The sequence below is a fragment of the Echeneis naucrates genome, chromosome 4 (genome assembly GCF_900963305.1).
Source record: "Echeneis naucrates chromosome 4, fEcheNa1.1, whole genome shotgun sequence".
Lineage (NCBI taxonomy): Eukaryota > Metazoa > Chordata > Actinopteri > Carangiformes > Echeneidae > Echeneis > Echeneis naucrates.
The window spans coordinates 3,510,730-3,530,288 of NC_042514.1; the positions used below are offsets into that span (position 1 = coordinate 3,510,730).

The 19,559-nt window shown below is 42.7% G+C and overlaps 1 protein-coding gene across 1 annotated transcript in view; it reads right to left on the bottom strand.

The window, feature by feature from the left end:
* pex5la (peroxisomal biogenesis factor 5-like a) overlaps positions 1-19,559 on the bottom strand; it is a 69,694-nt gene that overhangs the window by 28,980 nt on the left and 21,155 nt on the right. Inside the window, exon 2 of the mRNA XM_029500057.1 lies at positions 6,393-6,497. Within this exon, the coding sequence (XP_029355917.1) occupies positions 6,393-6,497 (105 nt within the window). The remainder of the gene's footprint in view (positions 1-6,392; positions 6,498-19,559) is intronic.

Below are 19,559 nucleotides of genomic sequence, written 5' to 3' on the forward strand. Positions count from 1 at the left end.
AAAAGACACGTTTTTGGCCATAAAGTCCAAATTCATGTGCAGATTTGGACACAATTGAACTCAAATGTCCATTTACAGTAAAATGAAGTGATGACATTTTATGCCCAGAACTTCAAAGATCAAGCTCACTTTCACATCATGTTTGGTCACAACACAGTTTGTTTTTGTTTTTTTTTTTTTATATATAATTGTCTAAATGTTTGTGGGTTTTGGACTTTCGGTCTTAAAATAACAATTATTGGCTTCGGGGAAAAAAATCTCTTTAATTATTTTTGACATTTTATAAAATATAAATATATGTAAAAACAATTCCGGTTTCCCTACAAGCAATTAGGCATTACCACTGTGCATGAAAATAAATAAGTTTTACTTTTTCACTCAGAGGAAGGTGAGTTTATGGGTCATTAAATTGGCTCGTGTATATGATTCAGATCGTCGCCTCAGGCTCACCCTGAAGTTTGCATAACATTCATTGATCTTTAAAATCCAGGGCCAGCTGATGTAGAATATCGCAGGCATTAAAATTAAGTTTATAATTGTTGTACTTGATAGATTTTAGTATTTCCTTCTGTCTGTTTTTTTTTATTTTTTTCCTCATAATCAGCAAGTCAAATGTAGCCCAGTCCAAACAGCTCCTCAGCTGGCTGATCCATTCAACATAAATGCCAGCTGAGCTGCATAAATACAGTGCACTTCATAAAAAAACTCAGCCGAGGACTGGATGGAGAATATTTTATCAATATGAATTACATTCATAGATGCAGATGCTCACAGAGGCTGAGTGGATGATAACAAGAGAGACATCTGTCGCTGAATTACAATTTTTGTGATGCCTGCAAAATGTCTGTTGAGACAGCCGACCGTTTCGGTCTGCGTTAAACAGAGGAGGGTCGTTAAATCCTCCGGAATCTGCAAGAAAAACGCCCCTAACCATGGATGACCTCGGATTTCTCAACTGGATGTTTTTTTTTTTTAATGGAAATCTTCAGGCCGAAGAATTCCCTGCAGAGTTTTGGATTTTGATGGCATGTTACTGGCTGACTGAAGGTCAAAGCAGCTGAATGCCGGACGTTCGGAGTCTGACCACCTCTTCGAGGAATAAACTGAATTTGTTCAATAGTCTTGAGATTTTATCGGTGAAACCTGAGAGATGTTGACAGAATCCTGGCTTCGACAACCGCGTCAGCTGCTTCATCGTCTCAGAAAATACTACACGCTGTTTACTTTGCTGTGGCACATAACCAGCTTGGTGCTTACTTACCTCAGGGATGATTAGAAAGAAATGCAGTCATGCAGCCTAATCTCTGGTGGAGAGCACTAAAGTTAAATCTGAATGAAACGTTTCAGCAGCAGTTTTTCCCTGAAACACTGAAAAGGTGTTTCTGTTTAGTCACGAACTGATAACAGAGAGACAGGCACAGAATAATCCATCTGTGTAGGTATTCCCCATATTTTGTCTCACACAGATCAGATTCAGTCTAGAATGTATTCATTCATGCCACTAAATTAAATATAAAGTGGAAACTGTGTATTTTTGGCATGATGGAAAAAAAAAGATGCTGAAATTAAAATGAGCAGGTTTGGCGGTCATCGTGCTTCGCGGTTAACTAACACCAGGCTAACGCCAAACAAACCCCGCGGCACGTCGACATGTTGTTGGTCCTGGAAAAAAAACAGCAAACAGGCTGTCCTCTCTGCCGAGGCCTGTTCGTTTCTGAGGGGTTAAGGTCGGTCCGAGCAGCAGCCCGGCTGTTTCTGCTCGTTTTTAAACACGCAGAGTCTTTTACGTGCTCCTTGATAAGCAGGACGTCTGCGTCTTCTGTAAAAACAAAGTTACAGACATCATCACTTCGTCCATTAAAATCTGTGCCGTGGTCATCTTTCATTCACTGCAGACTCTCACAATGAAGACTTTTGCAGAGTGTCTGCTGAACTGACGTCTTTCCCTGATTCCCTGAGCTGCAGCCTTCAGCACCTTTGACGTCCGATGTGCGTCTTTGAGCTGATAGGCCTGGTAGTCTGAGTGACGGCTGTGAGGATCAAGGTTGTGGCTGCACGTCGGTGCAGATGGGGGACACTGTGCTATTTCAGGCGAACGCTAAATGACCGTTGTGAATGTTCTTCGGTGCACTTCCTGTGATTCCCACGGGGGCCAATTTTAAATAATGGTTATGGGATGATGAGATTGCTGCATTTTCCTCTTCCAGTCATCCCGAAAATGGGGACAGCTGATCTGTCGCATTCATTTGAGGCCATGCGTCAGGCTCTTCTGTGGCGTGTAGCACGCCTGCGACAATTATCAGTTCGCTCTCAACACAAGAGATCAGCCTCCTGAGCTATTTGCTCATTACTCCGAGTACAAAGATGTTATCGTCGTACCTCGCTGCCCTTTTCCCTCCTTTGTGCCCCTCCTGTTGTACCTTTTTGCTCGCCTGCCATGCAAAACATTCTGTTTACAAGAGCTTTCAGGAGTAATCTAGAAAATGATGCAATGGAAAAGTTTGGCTAATTGTGCCGCTTGGGCATGACTCCAAGAGATCTCTCAGATGTTGCTGTCAAGGGAACTGTGTACCAGTTAAACTTGTCAGAGCCTTGAAGGCGCGGAGGTTGAGGTGAGGACAGGAGGAGGTGGAGAGGATGGAAAACACGACATAAAGGAGGATTTACTGCAGTTGTTGGATAAAAACCCGGAGCAGCTGAGGTGTTAAAGCCGGCGCAAGACGTTCACACGTGAAGTGTGTTTGAAAAATGGCAGATTTAGTTGTCTTTGTTATAAATCTGATCTGTGATGCATCAGGTTGCATTGAAGCGGTTTTAGTGGGCGGCAATGAGCTGTTCCATCGACTCCCACGTTCCTCCATACCGGAGTTTAGATAGTTGGCTTTTTTTATGAGTCATCATGGTGGCTTTACATTTGTCCTTAGGCTGCAAAGTTAGAAATGAAATTGTGAAAAAGTGGAGCTTAGACTTAATTTTCTTCTGCTTTCTTTTTTTTTTACTGTTATTCTATATCTCTTCACATTCAAACATCCGGATGGAAAAGACCAAAACCAACAAACCAAATTTCTCCGCTCTCTGTACTTTTCAGTTCTCCCACTCTGTCGAGGCTCAGAGCGCAAATTCATTTTGTTCCTTCTGAAGACCTAAATCTTTAAAAGCCCGTCTCAAATGTTTACTTTCACTTTTGCAGATCGTATATTAATTTCCAAAAGCAGCTGGGTGCTGGAGTTTTTTGAGAAATGTTATCAAACTGTGAATTTATATAGGGACTATTTTCAGCCATGGATTAAGACGCATCTACTATTTTTAGCATCAGAAGAGAATGAAAACTAAACCCGAACCAATAATGCGGCTCGTTCCGGCGTTTGGACGTTTGACAGCTGAACTGAGTCAGTTCATTGTTGGTGTTGGTTTTGTAGGATTTGTTGACATCAAGAGAAATATAGAATATCAGCAGCCGCCTCCTTTAAGCAGCAAAACAATTGCACATGCAGTAATGCAGTCTTTGAGTTCACAGTCAAGTGTAGTTTGGTTTTGTGCAGTTTTTTGTTTCACTGAGTTTCTCTGGTTGCAAATTACGGGCCATTTTCACAAACTATTTTATCTTACCAGTAGAAATCCTCCTCGGTGGCACTAAGGAAAGGGGACAACTATTAAATAATATTTGTGGCTTTTGTTGTAGACAGATAAACAGATCTTTATGTCATCTTGTGTCATGCTGCCTCCATTATTCCTTTGATTTGGACATCTTCTCAGGAAGTCTGAGACCTTTGACCCTGTGAAGCCCCCGGAGACATCACACGCCACGCTGCACTTGACAAATAGACTCGACTCGACCTGACTCATGGCGTGAGGAGCTGCGGCCTTTTACTGAGCCTCTGCCACTCACTAAGCGACATTACGCTGGGACACGGTGCCACTCATGGCGCAGCCCCTGGAGAGTGACGCAACCTCGAGGTGCGTCTGGCCACATGGAAACGATGTTTAAGCTGAAGTTTGTCTTCAATTCGAAACAGCCATGTAACTTGAAAATCTGGGGATTAAATTTTTATTATTTACATAAGAAAGAAAAAATAAGCAACTTTCCCCTCTCTGATGGCTGCTTACTCAGTTTGGGCTTTAAATATTTACCAACTGCTCTCATCTGACTTTCTTGCTGCAACCACACAGTCTTCTGCATGAAGGTTAATGTGGCGCAAACAGCAAGCAGGTCTGAACTGTGGTTTTGCTTTTTGGTTGCGTGTTCAGATTGTGGTTGTGTTGTTCTGTTGTTCTGCGCTGGACTTCTGAGCAGCTATGATGTTGCAGATACTGAGTCTAAATGGAACTTGACTGCCGTGATTTCAGACTGAGACAACAACATGACACCGCCAAGAAAACCCTCTGAAACCCTCCGAGAGAATAAGATAAAACATGCAATATCTCTAATTCTCTTTTTTTTTTCCTGCTTGATGGAGCTGTGCTCTTCTTCTGTGATATCTAACATCGAACTCATTCACAGGAAAAAAATCTGTAACCACGTGGTCAAAGCCGGGCAGCGTGCCCAAAAAAATATCAAGATGAATGAGCAGATTTACTTTGACAAAAATACATGAAGCTTCCCTTATTTTATACTTTATTTCATATATTTCCTTTGTCATACATGATGTGCACGGTAAGACTGGGATGCTGCTCGACAATTAGTGGAATCTGAATAAATGTATTTTGGCGTGAAAGCCATCGTGATGGAAATTAGATGAATTTGGTTGATCCCAGCCATAGTCACAGTTGTGTGAGTATCAAACATGGCTGACAAATGGCGCAGGCTGGAGCTAATATGCTGTCAGTGTGAGAACGGGCCTTTATGTGTTTGTTTCAAACAGGCTTTTGTCTGACAACAGACGCATGAACCTCATTACTCCGATTCGTGTGGGCAGCGAGATTCTTCCCGCTCCTCGGGGAAGAAACATAATATATTGGATAAAAGGTTCAAACCCTTCTGCTGGAACAATCTGACATAAGAACAGTCAAATTTCTGTGTGAGTTCTACAATTACTGAGAAAACAAAATCGAACTTATGTCATCAAACCATATGGACAACATCCAAATTTGCAGGAGCCGCAATTTTTTTTTTTTTTTTTTTTGGCTGCCACTAAAAAGTGTCGACAAATAATATTCTCCTGTCTGAAAATGCTGCTTTGGTACAAAGCCCAACAAATACTGGATCATCATCATTAAAACAGAAATTTTATGGCATTATGTAATATCTGCCAAATTAATCCCAATATGACCAATATTGCCTATTAAAAAAACAAGACTTGAGCTACGACTGTGTTTTTTGTGTGTCAGTCCAGTTTGTGTGTTTGTGTAGAGTTGGAGTGTTAACCTGTTGTTAAACTATCGATCTGTGGTCTCATTATTATTGATTTCTATGATACTGCAGCATCCGAAGAGAATTTGGTTTCTCATCGCTTTCCAAGAAACGGACCAAAGTTATTCTTCACTGCGTACTAAAATAAAAACTTAAATTACTTAAATTAGAAGAATGCAAACTGTGTTCATTTGTATTTCAAGTAGCACTTGGTGTTGAGCAGCTTTGTTTCTCATCATTAAATCACACTGTACCGGAAAATCAGACAGCATGCTGCTAGTTATTAAGACGCAGACAGATAGAAGAGCTCACCCACGCGCACACACACACACACACACACACACACGCACACACACTGCACAGGAGCAATTGAGGACAGTTGCATCGGCATCTCGAGCACCAGCTCCAACCAGCTCTGACACTTAGCAAGCAAAAGAGAAGTGGAAAGCATTAGAACACACGTTGTGCTGCAGTTGCATTCGTACACTTTGTGCTGATGATTAGCTGCTTATGAGGTGTAAAAAGGTCATGAGTCTTTGTCTTTGTTTGTTTGTTTGTTTTCCTGCCCCCTCCCTCCATCCGACCGGAGAGGAAATCATCATCTAGCCTCTGGTGAGTCACGCCCATTAACATAAACTTAAAAATAAATGTGAAGTATTACAAATCTTTCAAAGGGCGAATTTCGAAAAAAGAAAAAAAAATCTAATAAATAAAGGTAATGTTGATAATTGCAACAATTTGAGGCTGCTTCTGCAAATCGCATGATCGTTATCCACAGTTTGTGTGTGTGTGTGTGTGTGTTGAAGTGTTTATACCCCATAGAGCAGCTGGAACTGAACTAATTGTTGCTTCTACGTGAAGATGCACCAGTTTAAATCATGAGTTAGTCGACAGTGGAGGGCAGTTATAGGACACTCAAAGCGTTTCCACTGTTTCAGGATGAAACCAGCACAGGACGACATTCCGTGTGGAGGCGGGGGGTGGTGGGGGTGGAGGGTTGGGGGGGGGAGGGGGGGGAGGTTTCTGAAATGGTTCTGCCCACCTTGGTAGTCACTGTGAGGAGGGGCTTCCCTTCTGATGACGCCTTACTTGGTATCTCCTTCAGGACCATGGCAACAGTCTTATCTGCAGCCCTAGAGTCTTTCCCCTACAACAGTGAGATCAACAACGACGTGTGTCAGGACAGTTGGACAACTCAGTGCTTTTTTTTTTTTTTTTTTTTTTTATATAACTGCCCCCATCCAGGGCATCTTACAGAACAGACTTTACTTTGTGATAATGGACATACTACAGGGTGTGGGTCTGTCTGACAACAAAACATCGACTGAAGACATTTCCACAAGACTATGGCGATGAAGAGAGGGTCGCTGCACGATGTGACAATGATGATGGACGTCCAGCGAAGGACCTGCCCGCGGAGTGATGACAGAAGATAGAGCGTTCATTAGATAGAAAACTACATCCATGTTACTGGAGTTGAACGGCGATTTTTTTTTTTTTTTTTTTTGTAAAAAAACCTGCAAACGTACACAAACAGGCGAAAACTGTTTCGATCGTTGTCGACTCTCTGACCTTTTCAGCTGATTAGCTGCATGTGAGGGTAGCAAAGGCCGTTGTAGCAACACCAGCTGCTAGAAAAGTTCAGTAAGATCTGGAATCCGTGACTCGTGTTGCTTTCACCACTGCAGTCGAGGCTGATAAGACCCAATCAGGGGACAACCGGGTCGGGCAGGTCTCTTTTTTTTTTTTTTTTTGCCCCCTTTAGGCTACAAGCAGATCTGGACTTTTCAAAAATAGACAAAATCAACAGCGTTTCTAAAAACAGTGCTCAAAAACATGATAGTGTGGACTTTAATGTCTTGGACCATGTGGTGATGATAAATTCTGGAGCTGCAAAAATTCATTTTAAACAAAGTTAACAGCTTCACTATGTTCCTGAAATCATCCTTGTCCAGTTTCTTTCTCTCTGACAGAATAAAGTGCATCTTTTGGCTTTGGACTTTTGATCAAGTCTGACTCCGTCACATTCGTCCAGACCAATCAGCTACTCTAAGAAAGGAGAAGTGCTATTCAGTATTCAGTTTTTGTGTTTGTGTTTTCAAACCAGATCAGCATCTGTGATTTATTTTTCTAACCACCTCTTCCTGTGGGAACAGAATATTTCCTACCAACAATCTCATTTGACGCCATTATGTTCTTTTTCCTCTTTGCCGTCTGGTGATGACAAGCTCCCGCTCTGTTTCTTTGCTGTTTCCTGTCTGCATCTTGCCTGTAACTTTAATTGTATCCTGCAAATGTTTGGCTGAGTGACGCTGCTTGTCAGATTGCGGCTTCATTTTAGGTTTAAGGGCAATTCCACCAAACATATCGAATTCATCTGTCGTTCAGCTACCTGATCAGCTCGTACAATAGCTACTCAACACCTGCTGCGTTATTCATTATAATTACTGATAATTATATTTCCTTACAATTACCATCAACTCAATTGTTGTTGACTTTATTGTTTTTTTTGCTCCGGTCTTGCCGGCGGTTGTTTGGTTCTCAGGAAATTGCATTATAAGCAGAAGCTTTATTTGGAAAAAGTGCATTTAGACAACCTGCTGCTGTGATTTGACTCTAAGGGTTGTGACAGTGAACTTGTGGACAGAGACTTTATTGTGACTTCCACTGGACAGGGACACCCCCCCACCCCCCCATCCACCACCCTGAAGCCCGTCCAGAAGGAAAGTGTAAAATTTGCAGTTTGTTCACAGAAAGAGATGGATCACATCAGGCGCTATGAACCATTTTAGGACACGCAGATATCGCAGAGTTCCCTCTACACGTTTCATCTCTGACAAGGAGAACTCCTCCTTCTGCAATCAAACTTTCTCTCCACAGAGAGAGAAAACTTCTGGCTCAGTTTTTACATTTTGTAGCTGCCAGTAGAGACAGGAAGCCTTTTTTAGCTGGATTTTATTAGGACATTTCCGATAGCAAGAAAAGTAAATCTGGCATTCATCCTGCTGATTACTTCCACCTATCATGTCATAAAATGCACGTGCTTGGACTTGAAAGGGAGTTCCCAGCGAAGACTTAATCTGCCTAACAAAGTCCCAAACGCCGGCTTCACCTGCTCCCCGTACTCGCTCTGTGTACATGAACAGCAGCCCTCGGCTAAACAGCTGCCAGGAGCAAAGCGGGATTCACAAGGCCGAGAGGTGTTTCAGAAAAGCCTTTAACAAGGCCAAACATTTGTTGTTTTGTCTTTTCTCTGAACGGCAGATGATGCAGTTTGAATAGCGCTGAATGTTCCTACGCTGCCATATGTGCAGGTATTTCGGGAGCCAACAGTGTCGAGGAAATCTTCCACCAGGCAGGCGACCAGCGTGAGAGCTGGCTGGCACTCTTAAGTCAGCCTGCTGCGTCGATTTGGGTCAACTTTCGCTAAAAAGGCTTTAAAGTTATTATAGATACTGTATGTTTGGCAGCACATTCGAGAGCGGACAACATTTGGCCCGGCTCACATTTTCATTTGTTAGTTTAACATGTTGGCATCTGGCAAAAGATAAAATCTTTTCAGGATGGACCTAAATGTTGCTGCTTATCTCCAGACTCAGAAATTCACAACAAACACAGTCTCCCAGCCACGCTCATGCACCGAGAGAGTTAAAACGAGCATCGCATTGTCTTGAAGAAGACCATAAATTCATTAGGAAAATGTTTCTGCTTTTAAAAAATAAATCAAATGAGGAGGACTGCCATTTTCTAATTTTGACAACCAGTGTAGTCGCCCCCCTGATGGTCATTAGATAGAAAACAGGATTAAGGCACTTTAAACGTGGGCTTCCTTTTTTTTTCAGACCCAAATTCAACATTTTAACATTTTCGATTTTATGCATAAAGTGTAATTTTGTCTTCACGGGTCACGACCTTTTCAGAAATGCTCTGACACCAATCACTTGTTGTCTTTGAGCCTCTCTTTCCAGTATCGGACCATTTGAGCTGTCAAGCTTTTAGATTTTGGTAATGTTTACAAATGATCCGTTTAATTTGGTCACGTTGTTCTTCTTGATTTAGATCTGTCTCCCTTTTCGCTTTGCTCATTTTTTAAATCCCATTGTAATTTCATTTTATATTATAAATTTTTTTCCATTGGGGTGTCCTGGAAAAAGATTGCTTGCTCTCAATGGCCTTCACTGTACAAATAAAGGTTTGAAGGAATGAATGGATTTGAATTTAAAAAAGAGACTGAAAAAGCTGAACAGCAAATGCATCTCGAACAACAAAGGCTCAGACTAATGATGACTAAAGTTCCATTTTTAATGCCGTGCCGCTGTATTGTGCCATCCTCTGTGGCATTCACAAGACAGTAATCCAATAATCTATACTGAATTTCACGCGTCATCACTCCTGCACAAGGAAATGAAGTCTGTAACTAAACTTTAGATGATGAAATATTGTCAGGACGTGGCGGCAGAACTGTAGCGCTTATAAATCTTCAAACTCAAGGTTACTGGAGGTGGGACCATCCTTTCAGGACATTAAAGTGACAGCCCACTTTGATGGCACCTGTTAGTTTGTGAGTCGCCTTCAGTTTGTAGTTTGGCTGTCATCAGTTTTTTTTTTTTTATAACCAGAAGAAGGTGGAGCTGAGGAGGAGTGAGGGCTGGATCTGGCCTACAGTCTGTCAATCACAGAATAGCCACGCCCCCCTGATTCATGCCCTGATTCATGATCAGTTTTACGCTAAATAAAACGAGCGTCATGTTGACCTGATACTATTGAGATATAAAGTGAAAAGTCAGGCCATTTTCCCATCGACTTCAATACAATCTGACCAGTGGAGTCGCACCCTGATGGTCATTAGATACGACGGAGGTTTCGAATAGACCGCTGAAGGAAAGGCAAACTTCTGGAAGAGATCAGGAATCCTGATCAAATTTCCTTTTTCCTAAATTTTCAGGCTCCGTCTGAGTGTCAATAGTTTTTATTCCCTTCAGTCTGTGTTGTGTCTGTTCTGGTGGAAAAACAAAGGTTGCCCTCGTTTTTAATAAAGGATGTGCTGCACGTTACAGCTCCACTCTTCATACTTCCTGTAAAAAATGGATTTCATGAGGGAATACCTGCTGCTCCTTTATCCTGTTAAAACGCTGACATTTGAGTCCTGATTTCTGCAGCAGAGATTAGGCTGTGCCCGGGGGGGGGGCACATAAAGTATGGATTTTCAGTCGCATCAGGCTGAAAAAAGCTTCAGTAAATGTTTGTATCATTTCAGATGAAATTCACATTTAGTCTGGTCATCATGATGACCGCCACATGCTGCAGCATCAGCCGGAGTTTGGGATGAGAGATGAGTCTCTCCTTGCTGCCGGCAGGCCCTCCGCCTCTTACCTCTGGCGCGATGATTCGCTCTTTGTGTCGGAGAGAAGCCATGAATAATAGCTAGGAGGCCTCTCCACAGATGGGAAAGTGATCACAGCCGGGGATGAGCACATACTCCATGCACATGAGAGGAAAATATGTGGCACACTTCGGGCTCCGGTGAGACCAAACAGTGGCGGATAATGAGCGGATCGCTGCAGCTCCCGAACGCCACCCCGCTGAGCTTGTGTAAATAAGCTCCTCTTAATAAGTCCCTCAATAGGGGGCGGGGGAGGTGGCAAAGTTCAGGCTGCCGAAAAGACACTAGATGAGGAGGCTGGGCTGGATTCACCGAGCGGAGTGCCAGGAAAAGCTTTTCGCAGCATTCTTATTTCATATTAAAGATGGACAGTTTCCCCGTTGAAATGTTCCTTTAATCGGCAGAAATAACTAACACGTGTGCATGTGATTCTGTCGCTGTCTGTTACAAGTTCACAACCAGATAAACAAACGCACAAAGCTCCGATGACGCCGCTGACCCTTAACCAGATCCTCAGCCTCTCCCTCCTTTCTTACTCTGTGACAAACCTCTAACACACACGGTGTCAAAGGATCCTCAACGCTCTGGATGCAGGAGCCAGTAACTGACTTCCAATAATACTATTACTCCAGATAAGCTAGGCTAATAACTATAAATGTTTCAAAGGGTCTTCAAATTTATAGCTGCCATTTCAGCTGAGGCAGCTCAGGAGGAGGCTTTCTGTCAGTGTGACATTTTCTGCCACTGTTTATTGGCCTTCGTGCGCTTTATGGGGATTGGTTCTCGTAATGAACGGGGAATGATGGCCGCCACACATAATACGCCACAGAGAAGTACAATGTGATGCGGTTTTGAGAAGTCATTTGAGGAATTTACTGTGCTTATGGCAGCTCGTGCATCACTGCCCCCCCCCGAACTGCTGGCCTGGACTGTAAGAGCCAAGTCCAAGTCTCCAGCGGATCTATTTATTATCCAGACAAGTTCCCAGAATGTTTTATAAAGACTTGAAAAATGTCACACTAAATCACGATCAGCGGAAATCAACACGTCCCAGCACGAGACAAAATCTAACATTTGGAAGGCGCATTCAGATTCAGGCCACTTTTTTGTGATGTTTGTGTGTGCATGTGGCAAAAATTAAGGTGGAGAAAGGCAATTATTCTAATCTGCACATAATTATAACCCTGGAACGCAGCATGGTGGATTTATTTCTCATCTCCAATCAGTATTTGATTCCTTGGTTACCTTATTTCCTCCATAACAAAAGTGCAATTTAGGCCACTGAACTAATTAGAAGAATTGGAAGCGGTGGCAAAGTTGTGTGTTTTTCATTTTCTTGTGTGTATATAATGACATTTAACGCAGCATGGAAAATAGGAGCTAGGGAATAATTTGGGGGGGATTGTTTTCTAAAAAGGAAGAAGAAGAAGAAGAAGAAAAGTAGACTTCATGTTTACACTTCATTTTTGCATTGAGACTTGTCGGCTGTTTTCTTTACTACTTCACCAAATATCTGTAAAAATCTATTTGTCAGTCGATATGAATGACGTTTAATGTTAAAGGGCATTAAATGGCTGATCTGTCACTTGCATTTAAACTGATGAAGCCAGAAATCCTTCATTAGCTCTGTGGTCTGACATGTATTTGACTCAAAGGTTCAACTTCCTCTTTGTTTTCAGCTCCTTTGCCAATTTAAAGCGAATCCTCTTATTCCACCCCCCCAACCCAGATTGCTCGGACAGCCGAGCTCAGCCACAGAAAGAGAAGTTCCCACCGTGCAACGACAAACGAGTATGGAGGGATTTCAGCTTTGGTGGTGATTTAAATCTGTCAGTCAACAAAAGAGGTTTTTGGGTGAATTGCTGAAAACGCCCCCCCCCCCCTCAACAGCAGCGTTTCTGCACCTGCAGCATTTGAGTCGCGAAAGGAGCCGACAGGTTTCCGCTGTGAATCGCAGCCAATGCAAATTATTTTTCGAGTTTGCTTCAGTGTCTTCAGGAGCCGCAGCCGTGAGTTGGGCCTCGCAGGATAAGCAGAGCTGGTAAATCAATTATGAGAAAGCGTTCAGAAATCAAAAATAGCTGCTGTTTTTACGCTTGTTTTGGTTTACAGCAGAAATGATAAAACGAATCTTTGATTGGAGCCAAAATCCAAATGAAGAGGTGGGAAACATGGCCTAAAAATAATATCCAATCTCTTTTTTTCACACCGCAACACATTTATGATTTTAATTAATTGACGGGGAAATGATTGTGCTCGTGTTGTTTCAGACTGGTCTGTTTGAAATGCTGGAATAAATTAGCTGTGTTGCTGCTTTTAGTCGGCGAATTTTACAGCGCTGGCTCAAGATGGGACAGTAAACGACGTGAGCCAGATTCAGACGGCCTCCTGGAGCTCGTTAGCGTCGCTGTCATGTCTCACGTTGCTGTGAACGACCGAAGCTCAGGCCGTTCCACACAAGTTAAAGTGAAAATCGATTCTCACCCTGAACCATGAATTCAAATAAATCATTAAATTCAAGATATCACACGGCTCTGCTCGTGCTCTCCCTGCTGCTCGCTTCAATGAATGTCACAAAAGGCACGGCAGCTATTGTTTGTCTTTTTTTTTTTTTTTTTTTTTTTTTAAGCTACAGCATTATTTCAGCAGCAATAATTAGGTTAGACTAACGTTTGGAGGATAAAGTCCATGTCCAAAGTGCTCTCTTCTTCACCGAGTCACCTCTCCTCCTTTACGATGGTATTGATTTGTTAGACCGGCCTGCCTCGGGGCTTTGGGAAGCAGTGTGAGTCTTTTGAGTTGCATCTTTTGTGTTTGTGTTTTGTGCCTGAGACCTGTGATGAGACCATCTGAACTGTTCTCACTGGGGAACTTCCTGGTTTCTACTGCAGCATCTTAAACACCGGATATAATTTTTGAGGTATTTTTTCAACCTTGCTTTGCTGTGAAAGTCAGGAGATGTTTCACTGTCACTTAATGGATCCCACGGGACCAAATATAAAATCAAAATCCACAAACAAACCGGTGTGTTGTGACCACGATGAAAAAAAGATGCTGAAATAGTTTTTATAGTGGGGAAAAAAAAAAAGCTTTTTCATGGTAGACCGACTAATGTGTACTCTGATTATTAACAAAGATTTGAAGGTTGAAGGTTTGAAGCCTGAAGACTTGGTGTGTGTATCTGGGGGTTGACCAAACGGCGGCCTTTCTTCCGCAGCATCGTTTCATGATCAAGACGGAGATCTGGTCCAAGAGAGCAAAGAGCTGAGCTAACATAGATGAGGCTTTCCAACGGTGGAGACTGTTGGACCGGGAAACAAATCCAGATCTGGGTTTCTGGTCCTCACCCATAATGACAGACTGAAACAGGGCAGCACAGCAGCAGAGTGGTTAGTGATGTTGCCCCACAACAAGAAGGTCGCGGGTTTGATTCCCAGGTCTGGTGCCGAAGACACCATGTTTATGTGTGGTTGTTGGTCTCTGTCTGTCTCTGTGTGTTGGCCCTGCGATAGACTGGCAGACCTGTCCAAGGCGACCTCGCCCCTCGGCTTGTAGACAGAGAGGGGCGTCCCTGTTCTGGAGTCATTGGGTTCAAGTACAGAAGTAACTGTGCAGGAACATCAGTGACTTTTAGCTGCAGTTTAAGAGCGGAAAAATGTCCTTTCTGCTTGTTAGCTTTTCTGCTGCAGCAACACTCTTCGCTACGTTTATGCTGTTGTGTTTCTGCGCATGTTTCATATTATATAGTTGTGTTTCGCTTCGTTGCCGTGTCGGCGCTTTGCTCTGATTCAAGTCCATGAATTTGGTTGGTGGATCTGAAGGAGCTCTGAAGGAACAGCGATATTTCTTTTTCTGTTGAGTTATAGTTTGAAATCAATGATCCTTTACCAGCGCTGCTTACTTTACCTTTAATTAACTGCAGTTTCATCAGACACACAAGTTCTAACTGTGCACTATTAGATTTCCGTGCAGGAGAATAATCATTTTGCTTTGAATCTAATTTCAGCACGGCACAATTGAATATTTCATTTCATTTCATATTCCATTGTGGAGAGGATCTACCATGATGGAGCTTTCAGAGGAATGAAGTGACACCGTGGGGGAGGCGGAGGTCCGTAATGCCCAGTAATGGGGATAGATGGGGAAAAAGTGCCTTTGAGGGTTTACAGGCTGCTGCTCCCAAAGACAGCTGAGCAAATACAGCCTAAATAAAAGTCAATGCAAAGGCATCGGGCCGTCTCGTGTGTGTGTCACGCTGTAATGCCCCCAAATACCCACAAACCACCTCTGAGGTCACACCAGTGAGCCGAACTGTGACCTGAGAAAGAGACAACGATTTATGTGCCTACATCTGGGCAGCAACGCACATAATCTATTTTCACCACTGATCAAGCTGGCAAGTTAGACAAAATCCACCAGGAAACGCAGAGACGACGAGCAGCTGTCAGAAAGGTGTTACACCTAAAATATCAACAGTTAACCTCAACGCTGAAAGAGTTAAAGTACAAAAAATACCAAACCGTAGTCGAAATTCCAATTCACCTGCATTAACGAACCTGAAAGATGAAATAACTTAAATTAAAAACCATAAGTGACTTATTTTGGGTGAGAGAGAGAAAATAATCACATGAAATAAATAAATTAAACTAAATAAAAGCTTCTTGCAACATGTATTGAATACTATAGATGAAAATTTGAGTTTATCTCTCAACGCCATGCATGGCTGAATTAGTTTTAAGGTATAAATGTTGTTTCTGAGGTGATCTGGAGACGCTGTCGCTGCAGGAAGAGCACTCTGACAGAAGACGGCCCTGATCTAAAAAATGTTTTTATCTCTTCCAAAGAAGCAGTCTGAGGGAGCAGCACGAAGAGCTGGAAGCAGCTGAAGAACGCAGAGTTTCTCCAGCTCACAGAGATATCACCTAAAAATGATTGAACAATAATACGATTCACAACCTCCCTTTCATGTTTAATTTCATTTTCACGTGTTTGAGACACGATTCTAACTCCTGGAAGTTTCCACAAACTTTTAGACAAACACAGTCAATCACGTTAATCAACATTGAATTGAACGACATGACCCAACAATTAGATTTCTCATGCACATGCCTTTTTTTTTGTATTTTGGCTGAGACAGAATTTAGTGCTAACTCTGCTGAGAGATTCAGCTGCATGCTCCGTGATATAAATTCAGACCACTTGATTGAATGCTGTGCTGCCGCTCAAAAAATGAGTAATGAATGCAAAGAATCTCTGTCTGACTGTTAGACCCTCCTCCATTAGCCGAGAGAAGAAAATAAAAACTTCCAAACCCATTACTGCTCGACGACAATCACCTCCGCATCATTCACTTGTCAATATTCACTCTATTGATCACTCCCCATCGTTTGCATCCAGTGATGCGGATCTTTGAGGGCGATAAACAGTTTGGCCTCTGAATGGAGACACTCTGCAAAACAAAATTCATCTGGTCAAAAAAGGAACTGACTGGATTGTGTCTTTGCATCTGGTGGTCACATAAAAGGCCGACAGCTGACTTCACAAGTGATGAACGCGCGCGCACACACACACACGAGTTTGAACTTCTTGAAACTAAACACAACACAGGCCTGAATTCCATCGAGAGCGCCAAGCTAACGTAAAGGATGAGACATTTGAACTGGATGTGAACCCTTTTTTACTTCAGGCATGCTCTATATCAAAGATCAGGATAATGTATTATTTATATTTATATTTATATACCCATAGGTGTGTGTGTGTGTGTGTGTGATGTGGTTACACTCCATACTGTTCTATCAGTATAGTTTTCAATTGTACTTTGCATGATCGTGTTGCGTATATAATCTCTTATAAGGAGAATAATGTCGCTTTTTTTTTTTTTTTTATATCACACAGTAGCTACACACTCATTCATTCCCAGATTTATGGTCCATTTTGCTCCTAATGGGATCATCATTTAAAAAAAAAAAAAGATCAACATGTTGTATAACACTAAACTACAAACCGAGACCATAAACTCATCAGGAAAGTGTTAACTGAGCTAATAAATCCAAAGAAAAGGAAGGATGTTTTCCCATAGACTTCAACACAATATGCCTCCTTATTAGTTGCTTAGATAGATAGATAGATTTACAGTCCTGGAGTCCAGTTTACAGTTTTAACATATCATAACACCCTCCTTGGACTGATTGTACCGATCAGTCGGTTCAGTCTCAGATGTGTAACATTTCCTGTCCTGCCTTCTTTCCTAACGACAGAACTGATTAAGAAACATTTTATTATTATTATTATTCAATCTTGACCTTCGAAGGAGCAGTTTGAGAGAAAGCCCATTCAGATCAGATACTTGTAGATGCAGATTGTCTCAGTCCTGAACGTCCTCAGAGAAACAGTTCCAGGACAACTGAGGAAAATGAACCTGCCGATGAAGACAGTGTGATGTGGTCCAAATCAAAGCCGGACATTTTCAACAGGACAGTCACCTTTGGTTGGGATGTCAGAGGTCAGAGGTCAGGATCGCTTTTTCCTGTGCAGGGTGAACTAATCTAAACACCTATAGAGGAGCAGGGGCTCGTTCTGAAGAGAGACGTGCATGTGCTCCCTGTGGACGCTGTCGGCTGCTGCTCATGAAACATTTCCGCTGGATCACAGAGCACGTAAAGAGGATGACGACTGGACTCGGGACCCGACCCAGAGGACTCATGTTTTAACACCGTATCCACTTGACTTGGAAGCGCTTAGTGGAGTGACTGGGGGCGCTTCAGCGTCGGTGTCCGTTACCGACAGCTTTGGGTTGGAGAGCTCACATGAGATGTGTTTTGGCAGATGAATGTTTCATTAACGAAAATCCCAGTTTGGCAGAAAAAGAGGAGGATTTCGCCGAGGTTCGGAGTCTGCTCGGTTCAGTATCGGATAAATCATCCCCATTTCTCATTATAACTGCATATATTATCATTTTTTATATTGTGTAACGTGGACTACTTATCATATATAGAGCATATAGACATACGCAGTCTGGCAGGAGGTATCGTAGTCTAAAGTAGGGCATGCATTGTGAAAATAATTGGATTTAAAACGAATACATCTCAGACATAAGCTGTACTTCTGGCTTCTATATGTTGCGTTTGTGTCGGCGCTTATATTACTAATTGCAACGTTCGCACAACTGTCGTGTTATTCACGTTTAAGGATGTGTGTTCACTCACTCCGTGGCCTCTCAGAGGATTGTGACTCTGCGGTGTTTACCGCTCTGCTCTCCTCGCTTTCCTCCAGAGACGGCTCCACTATCAGGTGCCACAGAACGGAGTGATAGACTTTGTTTTGACTTCCGCTCTTAGTTGCCGGAGAAGCTCGATTTCTCTTTTTCCTTTTGAATTCTTTAAATGATCCCTCATGTCATCTGTCAGAGCAGCAAGATTGAGTTGTGAAGCTCTTGAGTCAAGTCCAATGCTTTATGGCCACGTCGGCCACAAGGACAGGGAGAGGGATTTCATTTGGGCGGCCGTGACCATCAACACATGAACAAACGAACCTTGTAAACCCCGCTGCCATCAGCTGGATCATTAAAAGCTATAGGAGACGTAAAGTCCCGACTTTGTGTGCCGTTGTCGCCTGCGTGATTAGCTCCAGAAACTCATAAAGGCATTCCTGCTGCTCTTTCATTTCCTGCTCTCAGGGGCGATTTAAACTATCTTGCAAATTACACATCCCAGTATGGACCGCCACTGCTTTTGATTAACAAGTTCATTATTTCAGATCTGAGAGAGTGACAGCTCGTCAGAGGAGCTGTAATGTGGAGCATGCAATCAGACGCATATTTGGTTTCCAACAGATTCCAGACACGTCGAGTCAAACAAATTCCAGCCTCTTACAACCGATCATTATCTTTAAGGGGAATTCAACCCTCGGATTAACCCCAGATCAGTTCATCAGAGGAATCCTCCTTCCGCTGGTAGATGCAACCTAAACACTTCGTGAAATTAGACACAACCAGCTCCACACGCCTCACAAAGCAAATGTCGTTCATCCTCTGCTGAGCTGAACCTGACTTCACTCAGCCGCCTCAGCGTGGATTAAGTCAAGACCGAAGACAAACTGATTTATCAGAGTTTAATGGGGGGTCTCTGGGAAACAGACCAATTTAACCCTTTTAATTTAAGTCGAACCCACATTAGTTTTTTTCATGTGTAGTTTTTAAATCAAGTCTTCATTGATTCAGCTCAGCCTCAGCTGATTGCTGATTGTGTCACAGGGATTGTAGCTCAGACAACAAGGAAAAACGAACAAACTCCTCCTGTCTTTGAAAACAGCAGAACTTTTTTGCTCTCAGCAGCTCAATCAGAAGTGCCTCCTGTGTTCCCCATGTCCGTTTCACAACGAAATCCACCAGCTGATTTTTTTTTGTGTTGTTGTTGTTGTTGCGAAGCAGCAGCTGGCTAATGCTCCAACTGCATGAGCAGAAACTTAATACGGAGAAATGGCAAACAGCCAGGCTGATATTAATGACGTAAAATGACTGTACATGCTGCACTGTTTTCCTTTTTGCTCCCAATAAAAAGCGCCACATTTAGAAGTTATTAGCTGTAACGCTGCAAACATCCTGTGCTGCGACTTCACCTGGTGGAGACCTGGACCGGAAACTGGGGCTCCGTCAGTTTCAGGAGAATCTGACCTTTTACTCAACGACAACAACCAACGAAGGAAATCATGAATGAAGAGAGGGAGACTGGAGAATGATGGGAAATAATGAGCTCAGCAGTAAGACCTGCTGCCATTTCTTAGCAGCAGAAAAGGAGTCAAAATTTTAGCTGTTTCCCTTCCTGCCTG